The sequence below is a fragment of the Ahaetulla prasina genome, chromosome 5 (genome assembly GCF_028640845.1).
Source record: "Ahaetulla prasina isolate Xishuangbanna chromosome 5, ASM2864084v1, whole genome shotgun sequence".
Taxonomy (NCBI): domain Eukaryota; kingdom Metazoa; phylum Chordata; class Lepidosauria; order Squamata; family Colubridae; genus Ahaetulla; species Ahaetulla prasina.
The window spans coordinates 80,683,283-80,696,654 of NC_080543.1; the positions used below are offsets into that span (position 1 = coordinate 80,683,283).

At 47.7% G+C, this 13,372-nt stretch overlaps 1 protein-coding gene across 6 annotated transcripts in view; it reads left to right on the forward strand.

The window, feature by feature from the left end:
* The first annotated feature begins 602 nt into the window (after positions 1 to 602).
* Positions 603 to 13,372, forward strand: part of SH3KBP1 (SH3 domain containing kinase binding protein 1) — a 264,182-nt gene continuing 251,412 nt past the window's right edge. For 5 of the 6 annotated variants that reach the window (XM_058185828.1, XM_058185832.1, XM_058185829.1 and 2 more), the window contains exon 1: positions 603 to 734. In XM_058185828.1, the coding sequence (XP_058041811.1) occupies positions 696 to 734 (39 nt within the window). In that variant the 5' untranslated portion in view covers positions 603 to 695. Of the gene's footprint in view, positions 761 to 13,372 lie in introns of all 6 variants that reach the window. The other variant, XM_058185831.1, reaches the window with a different exon arrangement.

Here is a 13,372-nt window from a genome sequence, read left to right on the forward strand (position 1 = left end):
CTGAACAATGGCCCTTGTTGGCAGTACTGAGACTGGGCCAAAAGTTGAGGCCTGGGCTTCAGCTTCAGTCCTAGTGTCACCATTGCTGTTCAAGGCTGCTTCATTCTCCAAGGTGCGTGAGCCTTTGGGAATGGCATGATTTCCCCTGTGGCCCAGTGCTCTCCGAGATCTGCGATATGCTATTTATTTATTTATTTATTTATTTATTTATTTATTTATTTATTTATTTATTTATTTATTTATTTATTTATTTATTTACTTACCTACTCCAGGCTGTTTTGGGCTGCATGAAGCCTTCTTTCTTTACAACTATTTAATAAATGTCATAGTTTAGTTAGCATCTTTGGGTCTTTTGAAGGGAATGGAGAGAAAACTAACTTTAGGTAGGTTGCCTGATGCAACTTTCTCCCCACCAGTCCCTTTTACTAGAAACAGTTTTATTTTACTTTGACTCTTTTTCTGTTGGACAGCTTGGTAGTTCGTTAAATGTTGCTTTTGGGATTATGGATATTCATTCATGTATTTTAATCCTCTAAAATTACAGGAATCTTACTTTTCCCCCCCCCTAATGTTGTACTGTATCATTATGCTTTCCCTTCTAGTGGAGGCGATAGTGGAGTTTGACTACAAAGCTCAGCATGATGATGAGCTGACAATCACTGTAGGTGACATCATCACCAACATCAGAAAAGAAGATGGAGGTTGGTGGGAAGGACAGCTCAAAGGCAGAAGAGGTTTGTTCCCTGACAACTTTGTAAGAGTGAGTACAAAGTGAAAACTGTTAATTGTTTTATGTGATCAACTTATCACATTATCTTGTTGACATACAGGTTTGCAATATTAGCAGCCAAACAAGAAAACTTTGTAAGTCAGATTTATCTTCATACTGTTAGTTTTCTGCAATCTTCTGAAAACTGAATTGTTTCAAAAGCTTTATGAAAAAAATGAAATGATACTTGTTCTTTTGGTTATAATTGCTGCAGATGTATTGTTTTTTTGGTATTTTCATAATAACTGTTTAGGTTTATTTATTTAGTGTTTCATTTGTATTAATATTGATGTAAAACATCGAGAATCAGGTTCAGTTGTGGCAGTATACAAAAAAAGTAAGCAATGACTTTATCAAATTGAAGCTTAAAATTTGAGCATAAAATATCTTTAAAGAACAGAACACAATTACATAGTATAGATATTTTTAACTATTTTATAAAAATCACAATAATATATAGCACTTATAGCCAGTTTATTTTTAAGATATTATTTAAAATATTGCATTTAAGACATAATAGAGATTTGTGAAGGCAGAGGGTGCTAAGACTCACCGGGTTAAGTCAGTCTGCCTTTGGACTTTGGACATAGGAATGGTTAACATTCAAACAATGAAAACAGATGCTCAAGTAGATGAACTGCTGATTGAACTCAACAGTATGCATTGAGATATCATTGGACTATGTGAAACATAACAAAAATGCAAAAATTTAGGTGAACTTAATATGATTGGGCATTTACTCTACATTAGAATACCAAAGTTGGATGATGTGGCGGACTTGGTTTTCTCATCAACCAAAAACTGAAAGACTGTAGTAAAATTTGAAAGTATATCAGACAGAATAGCCCAATTGAACAAACAGTGCAAGCTTCAAATCACCCAAGCTTATGCACCAACTATAAGCTATAGTGATGATGAGGTTGAAGAGTTTTATGATGATGTGGCCCACCTTTAAGACAAAGAAAAATGCTGATACAAAATACTAATGGGTGACTTTAATGCAAAAATAGGAAGAACAATACCTGAAGAAAAAGTGATTGGCCCATATGGAAGTGGTGAATGAGATAATAGAGGTAACAGACTGGTAGATTTTGCTGAAGGACAGGAACTTTATATCATGAACTCATTTTACAAGAAAAAAGCTAATGTCCAAAAAATGGACATGGAAGAGTCCATCTGGGTACACAAGCAAAATTGACTACATTATGTCAAGTGATAAAACCATAGTCTGCAATTGTACTGTCATCAATCGTTTTAACATTGGAAATAACTATAGAATGGTACAAGCTAAAGTGAAGATAGACTGTCAAAAAAAAGTGTATGAAAATGATAAAGACGTCACAAAAAACAAAAATAAAGAGTGATAAACGACAGACAATGAAGACTGTTAGAAAGAAGGCTTTTGCATTAAAATGCAAAAGAAAAAGGTGATAAAATGCTGTACAATCAGGCCAGAAATGCACTAATAAGGGAGATCAGAGCAGCAAAAAGAAGCTACTCTGAAAAGCTAAAGAATCAGTTTTCAGCAAATGAACCAGCAAACATGTGGAAAACTCTTAAAAATATCACCGGCTATGGCAAACCTCCTTCCCAGGCTGAAGGTAATCAACAACAGGCAGATGACCTGAATGAGTTTTACTGCAGGTTTGAAAGGAAACTACAGCCACCTATCTCCACAACCCCCATCTCAGACACACCAACAACAGCCAAGCCTCCTACAACTGACCCCATTTCATTGGGTTCACAACCCCTAGTGATCACAGAAAAAGAAGTGTAGGACCTATTTCACAGACAAAAGCCAGGAAAAGCTCCAGGCCCAGACAAGATAACTCCTTCTTGCTTAAAAGTCTGTGCTGACCAATTGGCTCCCATCTTCACCCATATTTTCAATAAATCACTAGAGATGTGTTATGTTCCTTCTTGCTTCAAACGCTCTACCATCATCCCAGTGCCGAAGAAGCCCACCATCAATTAACTGAATGACTACAGACCAGTTGCTTTAACATCTGTAGTCATGAAAACCTTTGAAAGGCTAGTGCTTTCCTACCTGAAAACCATCACGGATCCGCTGTTAGACCCCTTGCAATTTGCATACCGAGCAAATAGATCAACAGATGATGCTGTTAATATGGCTCTGCACTACATTCTACAACATCTTGAGTCTCCAAAGACCTATGCAAGGGTCCTTTTTGTAGATTTTAGTTCAGCATTCAATACCATCATTCCAGACATTCTTCTAACTAAACTAAACCAGCTACAGGTACCGGAACAGACTTGTAAGTGGTTCACAAGCTTCCTAACAAACAGGAAGCAGCAGGTGAAGCTAAGCAAGATCACATCAAATACCTGTACAATTAGCACACGGCCCCCCCAAGGCTGTGTGCTCTCCCCACTTCTCTTCTCTCTGTATACCAATGACTGCATCTCCAATGATCCATCTGTTAAGCTACTGAAGTTTGCAGATGACACAACAGTGATTGGTCTCATTCGAGACAATGACGAATCCGCATATAGATGAGAGGTCGAACGACTAGCCTTGTGGTGCAACCAAAACAATCTGGAAGTGAACACACTCAAAACCGTAGAAATGGTGGTAGACTTTAGGAGAAACCCTTCCATACTTCCACCTCTCACAATACTTGACAACACAGTAACAACAGTAGAAACCTTCAAATTTCTAGGTTCTATCATATCGTAAGATCTAAAATGGACAGCTAACATCAAAAACATCATTAAAAAAGGACAACAAAGAATGTTCTTTCTGCGCCAACTCAGTAAGCTCAAACTGCCCAAACCCTGCCTGCTCCCTTGGCTGTGCAGCATTTAATGTTCTCAATATTCTTTTTGCTATTATCTTGGTGAAAACCTTGTAGATGACTGAAAAAGACTTAAGGGGCCGGAATAGCTCAGGCTGTTAAGAAGCCTGTTATTAGAACACAGTAGCCTGCAATTACTGCAGGTTCAAGCCCGGCCCAAGGTTGACTCAGCCTTCCATCCTTTATAAGGTAGGTAAAATGAGGACCCAGATTGTTGGGGGGGCAATAAGTTGACTTTGTAAAAAATATACAAATAGAATGAGACTATTGCCTTATACACTGTAAGCCGCCCTGAGTCTTCGGAGAAGGGCGGGATATAAATGTAAACAAAAAAAGAAAAAAAAAGAAAAGAAATGAAAGATGATATATGGCAGTTAAAAGCCTAGGATCAATCAGCAGAAGTAAAGGATATGCTTTATTCTGCTTTGGTTGCATGCATTTTAGAGCGTGGAGTTGGGGTTTTCCTTTCTTGAGTTTTGAAGGGAGGCACACCTGATGTTAAGCAAGATCTGCATTATCAGCCATCCCAGAGAAAACTCGTACCGTGGGGGCTGAGCAGAAAATGTCTAACCAAGGCAGCGACAAGGAGGACATGGGAACTGCTGGCTTGACTCCCCCCAGTCCCGCTCAGCTGGGAAGCTTTGGAGTGTATGTCTGAACTGCAGATTGAGGAAAAGCTGGTCTTTTTTTTTTTTTTAATTTGAATTTATATCCCGCCCTTCTCCGAAGACTCAGGGCGGCTTACATTGTGTAAGGCAATAGTCTCATCCTATTTGTATATTTATATACAAAGTCAACTTATTGCCCCCCCAACAATCTGGGTCCTCATTTTACCTACCTTATAAAGGATGGAAGGCTGAGTCAACCTTGGGCCTGGTGGGACTCGATGTTGTGCCTCGTCCGCTTTCCCCGCAGCCGGGGCCTTCTTATCTGCTTCCGAATGCTGAGGAATGTCCTAGCATGCCTCCCGGCCCCAGCCCTGGCTCCATGCCCAGACAGGCTGAGGAAGAAGCAGCGCCTCCAGCCCCCAGCCCTGGCTCCATGCCCAGGCAAACGGAGCAACTAGACCCCGACCCCTCCCCCACAGCACGTGAGCCTGAGGAAGGTCAATTACCAACAGCTGCAGACTGGAGTGACCCTCACTTCAGGAGAATTGATAAGCGGCATCAACAGAAGGAAGGGAGGGGCAGGCCTGGATAAGTGCTGAGTCATGGAGCCACATCCCATGGCCTATATAAAGGATCTGCTTTCTGGCATTCTCTGAGTCAGGCAAAGTCTATCTTATCTTGCTGAAATCACTTTCTGGTCTCCTGCCTGCCTTGAGAACTTTGCTAGGACTTTGGCAGAGCTGCAGAGGCACGCCTGATTCGGATTTCCCTGACCTGGTCGTCAGCGGAGGAGTGGGACACGACACTCCAGCCTGCAGTAATTGTAACTGCAGGCAGCTGTGTGTTAATAACAGGCTACATTAGCCTGGTGAACCACTTCCCAGCTACTGGTTCGGTCTGAGCCAAATGGTCACTGGGCGTAGGACGGATGGAGGTTCTGGAGGAGATTCCCCCTGAGGTAATAGCTGCCAGAAGCTGGCGTAGAGAGGCTGCCTGGCAGGAAGCTGACAAAGAAGACCTCCTGCTGACTCAAGCCCTGCATCTCCTGCAAAAAACACTTGGAAGTTGGAGAACATGTGAAAAGTATGCCTTACCTGCGGGTGAGAAGGCTGAGCAACGGGGGGTGGGGAGGAAGCAGAAACCCCTGCATACCCAGAAGAGATTTCTAGAGCTCGGCCAGAGCCAATGCAAGCTGCAGGAACTCAAGCGGTAGCTGCAACCCAGTCCTCCCAGTGAAGGGGGGGGGTAGCCCCCCCAGGGGCACTGAATCCCAAAGGTTCCTCAGCTAGCATGTAACTTCTCGTAGCTCCCATGTAACACCTCTCCTGCGCAGGCTGCATTGGTTGCCGGTGGTCTTCCGGGTGCGATTCAAGGTGAGAGAGATTATGACTGATTTATAATGGCCCTCCAAGTGCGCCTTGATGACCCCTTAGCTGAATGAAAGTCTAGAACCAGGATGAAAGCCCTAACCCAGGAGTAGAGATCGGTAGCTGAATACACCCAGGAGTTTCGCGAGCTGGTTTGCCACATGCGGAGGTGGTCCCAGGAGGCCCTGATGGAATGTTATAAGGATGGCCTCAATGAGGATGTCTATCAAAACTGTTGTTCCCGAGGGCCCCCCTGAGACCTGCAGTGCTGGTATGTGTTAGCAGTTGAGGTGGAAATGGACCTGGCCAGAGATCAGTACCATGAGGGCTGCAGCTGGAACAAGCCTTCCCCTTTTGCCCTGAAAGAGACCCCTAGAGCTGCCAAAGGGGGGCCAGCATCCAAGCCCACAGCATGCTTCAGATGTGGGAAGGAGAGGCACTGAGCTGCTGATAGTTTCATCAAGCCTGGCTCTAAGCTGACCCCTGCAGGAGGGAAAAGAGCCAAGAAGCCGCCAGCAAAGAACCAGAAACGGCCCTGAAAGGTGTGGAAGTTATAGAGTTCACTCCTCCAGGCCTGGAGGAGTTGGGAGTTCTGACCTCCCCGGAGGACAGCAAAACCAAATCCAAGGATGACCCCCTGGTAAGTGAGCATGTGGGCCCCATGATCATTCCGGTGGAGTTAAGGGTGCCTTCATCTGGTGCACATGGGAAGATGCCAGCCCTTTTAGACTAGGTATACTAGGTGGGTAATCAGCCCAGAGGTGGTGGAAAAAATGGGACTGAGACTGAGGACAATGAAAGTGCCCATAGCATTTTGCCAGTTGGATGGGTCAGTAGCTGGGGGGGAGGCAGCCCATTTTGTGATCTAACCAGTTGAGTTGCAGATGGGGAACCACTGAGAGTCTTTGAGTTTTATTGTAGTCCCTGGAATGGAACGGCCCCTCTTGCTCAGATTACCCAGGCTCTGAAAATGGAATGTGAATTGGAGGAAGGGGGTTTTGGATATCTGCTACACCCAGCAGGGGAAGGAAGGGGGAAAACCCCTCTGCATAGCCAAAGCTGCAAAGAAGCTGGCAGCGGCAGTGAGCGAATGCATTGCTAGGGAGGAGAAAATCCCTAGGGAATATGGGGACCTCAGGGAGGCATTCAGCGAGAAGGCTTCAGATGTACTCCTACCCCATCGCCCCACGGACTGCAGTATAGAAATCCTCCCAGGTGTGAAACTCCCTAAACCAAAGATCTACTCCATGACCCCTCATGAGCTGGAGGAATTATGAAACTTTATTGATAAAACCCTGAATGGGGTTTCATCCAACCAGCTAGGCCACCCCAGTGTTGTTCCATGAGAAAAAAGATTGTTCTCTTTGCTTTTGTGTAGATTATAAAAATCTCAACGCCATTTGCATAGAAAATGTTTACCCATTACCCCTGATGAAGGACATGATAGCTCTTCTCCATATTGGTGGAGACAGCAGCCAGGCATGGGTTGTTCTTGTCTGTTCAGATCGGAGGACTGAGTCTGAAGAGTTGTTACATCCCGCCCTCGTAGCTAGGGGCCTTCCAGCTTTTGACTCAGTTCTTCAGACTGGACAGACATGTGGCAACAACTTGCTTAAAATTTCTGGCAATTTTCAATCTTTGGTCTCTTTCTGATCCTTTATTGAACTGTGTATTTGAGTGATATACTGCTCTACTGGCTGGTAGTGGCAGCTACAATTTTGATTTTTTAATTGGTTTTATTTGTTTTACCCTGGCTCAGGATGTCCCAGCTCCTTAATATTTTTATGGTTTCTTGCTTGATTACTCCGTTGATAGCAGGCATTCTGGAGTTGTGGAGGAGTCTTGCTCTCCATTGGGGGCTGGGACTCACAGTGTGAGTGTTTGGAGCACTATTCCTTGTTTTAAGCGCTTGGGAGAGCTTCGCGCTCTATTGAGGGCTAGTCGGGTGGCCATTTTGTTTTTATGAGGAAACGCTCAAAAAATTGTTGCAAGAGCTTCGTGTTCTGAAATAACTTGCCTGCATTTTAAAAATTTACAGCCCTGTGCGTCCCTGAGTTTGCAGCTGTGACCAGGGGTATTGAAGTTGATTTCAGCATTTTTTGATCAGGAGCTCCGCGCTCCATGTGAAAGAACCACCATTCTTTTGTGAGGTCATTGGGAGGAGTCTTGCGCTCCAACATATGCCAGACGCCATTTTGTGGGCGACCATGTTTCTCCAGAGCCTTGGGATCTTTGGATTCGCATGCCTGGATTGATTGGCCTGATAGAGTTTTGAATTAGATCGGCTTGTGGGCATCGGCAGTCTTGGTTAGCGGCCAATTTCAGCCTTCCCACCTGAACAGGAGATGGCGATAAATATATAGGAGTTTTGCACTCCATTTTTATTGCCTTACAATTAGTGACCGGCTGACGAAAATGAAGCCTTCGTTGCTTTAGTTTTTTTATTATTTCCTGGCGAGGAGATTATCACTAGATTGACAGCTGAGGAGAGCCAGCTTGATATGGACATTAGGATACAAGCTGGGGTTATTTTTTGACATATGTATATAGTTTAATATTTAAAAAGAAAAAAGGAGTAAAACAGGAGTATTGTTCCTCCTATATTGTATTGTACATATTCCTTTTTCAGGAGTTAATTTTGATTGTGCACAGCATCATGCCTAAGGTTCTGAGCAAGTCCAAACATAGCTGTAGAGTTACAGTAGCGGCATCAGCCAAGATGGCTGAAAAGACAGTGGTGGAGGTTGGTTCTGGGACTGCTCAACGTTCGACCCCTTGGCGTGAGACTTCAGGCAGTACAGGCTCACATCCCTATCACAAGGCCCACAGTGTTTCCAAGTCTTCTAGTCATGATAAGCAGCGTAGACATCATACTTTGCAGAAGCTTTGTGACAAGGCCAGCAAACCCACAGCTTCTGAGTTGGGAGCTTTGGGAACGTCGATTATGCCAGCCAGGCCTTCTCCTCAGGAGACTGATCCTGTGGTTACCCCTGACCAGGTCTCATTGTGAGACTGTCCTGTTTCTATTTCTAAGGCCACCTTGTGTGTGCCAGCTTCTTCTCAGGCTCTATCTCCTGCAGGTGCTGAATCTTCTGAGCAGGTTCAGGTTACAGAGGCGGTTCCTTCACATCCAGAAGAGCATGCTGATGCAACACCTGATCAACACAAGGACTTTGTACTGCCTGATAATTTTCAGCTGCTTATTGCCAAAGCTGTGCAATAATTGCTAGCTGCGGGGTTCCATCATTTTTATAAAGATTCTTCTGTGATTTATTTATTTATTTATTTACTTTTTATTTTATTATTTAAATTTGTATACCGCCCTTCTCCCGAAGGACTCAGGGCGGTTCACAGCCAAGTAAAAATACACAATACACTATAAATACAATTAAAATACAATTAAAAAACTTATTTAAATTGGCCACAATTAAAATTTGGAGATAAAACCCATTAAAAACCCATAACTTAAAAAACTAACCCAGTCCAGCGCAGATAAATAAGTAAGTTTTAAGCTCGCGGCGAAAGGTTCGGAGGTCCGGAAGTTGACGAAGTCCTGGGGGGAGTTCGTTCCAGAGGGCGGGAGCCCCCACAGAGAAGGCCCTTCCCCTGGGTGTCGCCAGACGACACTGTCGCGCCGACGGCACCCTGAGGAGTCCCTCTCTGTGAGAGCGCACGGGTCGGTGAGAGGTATTCGGTAGCAGCAGGCGGTCCCGTAAGTAACCCGGCCCTATGCCATGGAGGGCTTTAAAGACGTTCACCAACACCTTGAAGCGCACCCGGAAGGCCACAGGTAGCCAGTGCAGCCTGCGCAGGATAGGTGTCACTTGGGAGCCACGAGGGGCTCCCTCTATCACCCGCGCAGCTGCATTCTGGACCAACTGCAGCCTCCGGATGCCCTTCAAGGGGAGCCCCATGTAGAGAGCATTGCAGTAGTCCAGACGAGGCGTCACAAGGGCGTGAGTGACTGTGCACAAGGCATCCCGGTCTAGAAAGGGGCGCAACTGGCGCACCAGGCGAACCTGGTGGAAAGCTCTCCTGGAGACGGCCGTCAAATGGTCTTCAAAAGACAGCCGTGCATCCAGGAGAACGCCCAAATTGCGCACCCTCTCCATCGGGGCCAATGACTCGCTCCCGACAGTCAGCCGCGGACTCAGCTGACTGTACCGGGATGCCGGCATCCACAGCCACTCCGTCTTGGAGGGATTGGGCTTGAGCCTGTTTCTCCCCATCCAGACCCGTACGGCTTCCAAACACCGGGACAGCACTTCGATAGCTTCATTGGGGTGGCCCGGTGTGGAAAAGTACAGCTGGGTGTCATCAGCGTACAGCTGGTACCTCACACCGAAGCCACTGATGATCTCACCCAGCGGCTTCATATAGATGTTGAACAGAAGGGGCGAGAGAATCGACCCCTGCGGCACCCCACAAGTGAGGCGCCGCGGGGTCGACCTCTGCCCCCCCAGTCAACACCGTCTGCGACCGGTCGGATAGGAGGAGAACCACCGATAAACGGTGCCTCCCACTCCCAATCCCTCCAACCGGCGCAGCAGGATACCATGGTCGATGGTATCAAAAGCCGCTGAGAGGTCTAATAGGACCAGGGCAGAGGAATAACCCCTATCCCTGGCCCTCCAGAGATCATCCACCAACGCGACCAAAACCGTCTCAGTGCTGTAACCGGGTCGGAAGCTGGACTGGAACGGGTCCAGATAGACAGTTTCCTCCAGGTGCAGGGGAAACTGATATGCCACCATACTCTCTACAACCTTCGCCGCGAAGCGAAGGTTGGAGACCGGACGATAATTACCTAAAACAGCCGGGTCCAGGGAAGGCTTCTTGAGGAGGGGCCTCACCACCGCCTCTTTCAAGGCGGCCGGAAAGACTCCCTCCAACAAGGAAGCACTCGTGATCCCCTGGAGCCAGCCTCGTGTCACCTCCTGAGTGGCCAGCACCAGCCAGGAGGGGCACGGGTCCAGTAAACACGTGGTGGCATTCAATCTACCCAGCAACCTGTCCATGTCCTCGGGAGTCACAGGGTCAAACTCATCCCAAACAACATCACCAAGACCGCCCTCAGATACCCCGTCTGAATCGCCACAATTTTGGTCCAGACCGTCCCTAAGCTGAACGATTTTATCGTATAGATAACCGTTAAACTCCTCAGCACGTCCCCGCAACGGGTCACCCCGCTTCCCCTGGTGAAGGAGGGAGCGGGTCACCCGAAACAGGGCAGCTGGGCGGTTATCTGCCGACGCAATGAGGGAGGAGGCGTAGCAACGCCTCGCTTCCCTCAGTGCCACTAGGTAGGTCCTAGTATAGGATCTAACTAGTGTCCGATCAGCCTCTGAACGGCTGGACCTCCAGGAACTCTCTAGGCGTCTTCTCCGGCGTTTCATCCCCCTCAGCTCCTCGGAGAACCAAGGAGCCGGTTGGGATCTGCGCCGGGTCAGAGGCCGCAAAGGCACGACACGGTCTAAAGCCCCAGCCGCAGCCCGTTCCCAGGCTGCAGCTAGTTCCTCTGCCGTGCCGTGAGCCAGACCCTCAGGAAGTGGCCCAAGCTCCGTCCGAAACCTCTCTGGGTCCATCAGGCGCCTGGTGCGGTACCAACGTAATGGTTCCGTCTCCCTGCGGTGTTGGGTAGCGGTCAGAAAGTCCAGGCGAAGGAGAGAGTGATCTGACCATGACAAAGGTTCAATGACTATTTCCTTTAAGTCCAGATCTCTCAACCACTGACCAGAGACAAAAATCAGGTCCAGTGTGCCTCCCCCGATGTGAGTGGGGCCATCCACTACTTGAGTCAGGTCCAAGGCCGTCATGGAGGCCAAGAACTCCCGAGCTACCGTCGATGACGAGCCGGCAGATGGCAAGTTAAAGTCCCCCATGACTAAAAGTCTGGGGGTCTCCACTGCCACCCCGGCAAGCACCTCCAGGAGCTCGGGCAGGGCAGCTGTCACGCAGCAAGGAGCCAGGTACGCAACCAGCAAGCCCATCTGACATCTATGACCCCACCTCACAAGAGGATTCACCCGGCAATCTGAGGTACAGTGGTCTCCCTCGGCTCTAGACTCTCTTTAATAGCAACCGCCACCCCTCCACCCCTACCCTGGGCCCTCGGCTGATGGAATGCACGGAAACCTGGTGGGCACATCTCGACCAGGGGCACACCCCCTTCAGTGCCCAACTAGGTCTCCGTAACGCCTATAATATCCGCGGCACCCCCCTGAATCAGATCATGTATTAGGGGGGCCTTATTGGCCATGGACCGTGCGTTGCATAACATCAGAGGAAGGCCCAGGCTCTGAGGGTCTTGACCATCCGGGGAACGGGAGAAGTCAGGGGGATCGGGGCACGTGATCGCCTGCATACATCGAACGCGTGACCCCCTATGTCGATACGATCTCCCCCTTCCGCCATATCTGCCCCTCCCACTTACCGTGCAAATAGACTCACCCTCACACAAAGGAACACACTCCCCCCCCATAACCTCCGAACCCATTTGATAGTCGCCACGAGCATGCGCTGGAACTGGTTTCCCTCCCGACGGGCTACCCCCATCACCCGCCCTAACCCTCCACCCCACCCGACACTACCTCCCCTCCAACCCAAACCCGTCAGTTCCCACCTCCCTTAAAATTCCCATTAAAATTCCCTTAAAACCCGATTAAAATAATTAATTAAAATCCCTGAGTCTCCTATTTTGGCATGCCATCTCGGGGTTCCAAAACCCGTCCTCAAGATGGGCCCTCGATAATGTGGGGGCCAGACCCGAGAGAGGGAATCTCGAGGGCAAGAAGGTCAGCCGCTGTAAATGTCCGCATGATAAAAGTCCGCAACAGACCCATCCTGGACCTGTCAAGATGGAAATTGACGCACCAGTAATTCCGAGTAGAAGACAGACGGGATATAGGTCTTGGGCGGTAGATAAACAAACCGCCATGATTCAGTCAGAGCTCCAACCCCTCATCTCCAATCCCGAGGGGTGGTCTATGGGCGCGGGGGGGGGAGAAGGATATAGTCCTACAATAGACAAGCTAGGATTGTCCAGGACCATCCTCAATTCCCCCAGCTGGGGACCAAAGGTCTTCAGAAGATCCCCTTGCAGCCAGCCCATGGGCATCCTCGAAGATGGTAAAAAGGTGCCTACATGGCCCGTGATCGTCCTTCAGGTTGACAAAGAGGCCGAAACATCATTTCTGCATCTACTAGACATGATTACAAAAAGGATATTTTGTTGCAGCAGGATCCTGAGTTTCCTCATTCACAAGGGAGTCATCCTTCTCTCTTTGAAGGGGATGATCATCAGGATCCTGACCTTTCTGATGATGAAGGGATTTCTCTGGAAAAACCAGCGTTTACTGGACTTTTTCCTCCTGCCATTTTCAAGTTGTTACTCTTTAAGGCATCTAATGCAGCTCAACTTGGCTCCCCTTCTGCGAGGGAGGAGGCTTCTACTTCTCACGAACAGCAAAACCCATTGTTTTCAGAACTGACTAAGCAGGTGGACGCTATTCCAGCACTGCATTTATTTCTTGATGTGATTCAGCATCAGTGGACTTCACCGGGGACTGCACCGTCTCCTTCATCTTTGGGCAGACATTTCTTTAATGTGGCATCAGATTTGGCCAATTTACTTCAGGTGCCAGCAGTGGATGATCCTATTGCTGCCTTGTTGCCAAACTCAGTCATTCCAGGCATCCTGGAGTAAAGGGTACGTCCGGAAGAGAGGCGTTCTGATCAGGTTCTTCAGCAGGTGCACCAAGAAGCGGCCTGGTCTATTCGGGCCGCGACCACAGCATCCTTTTTCAATAGAGC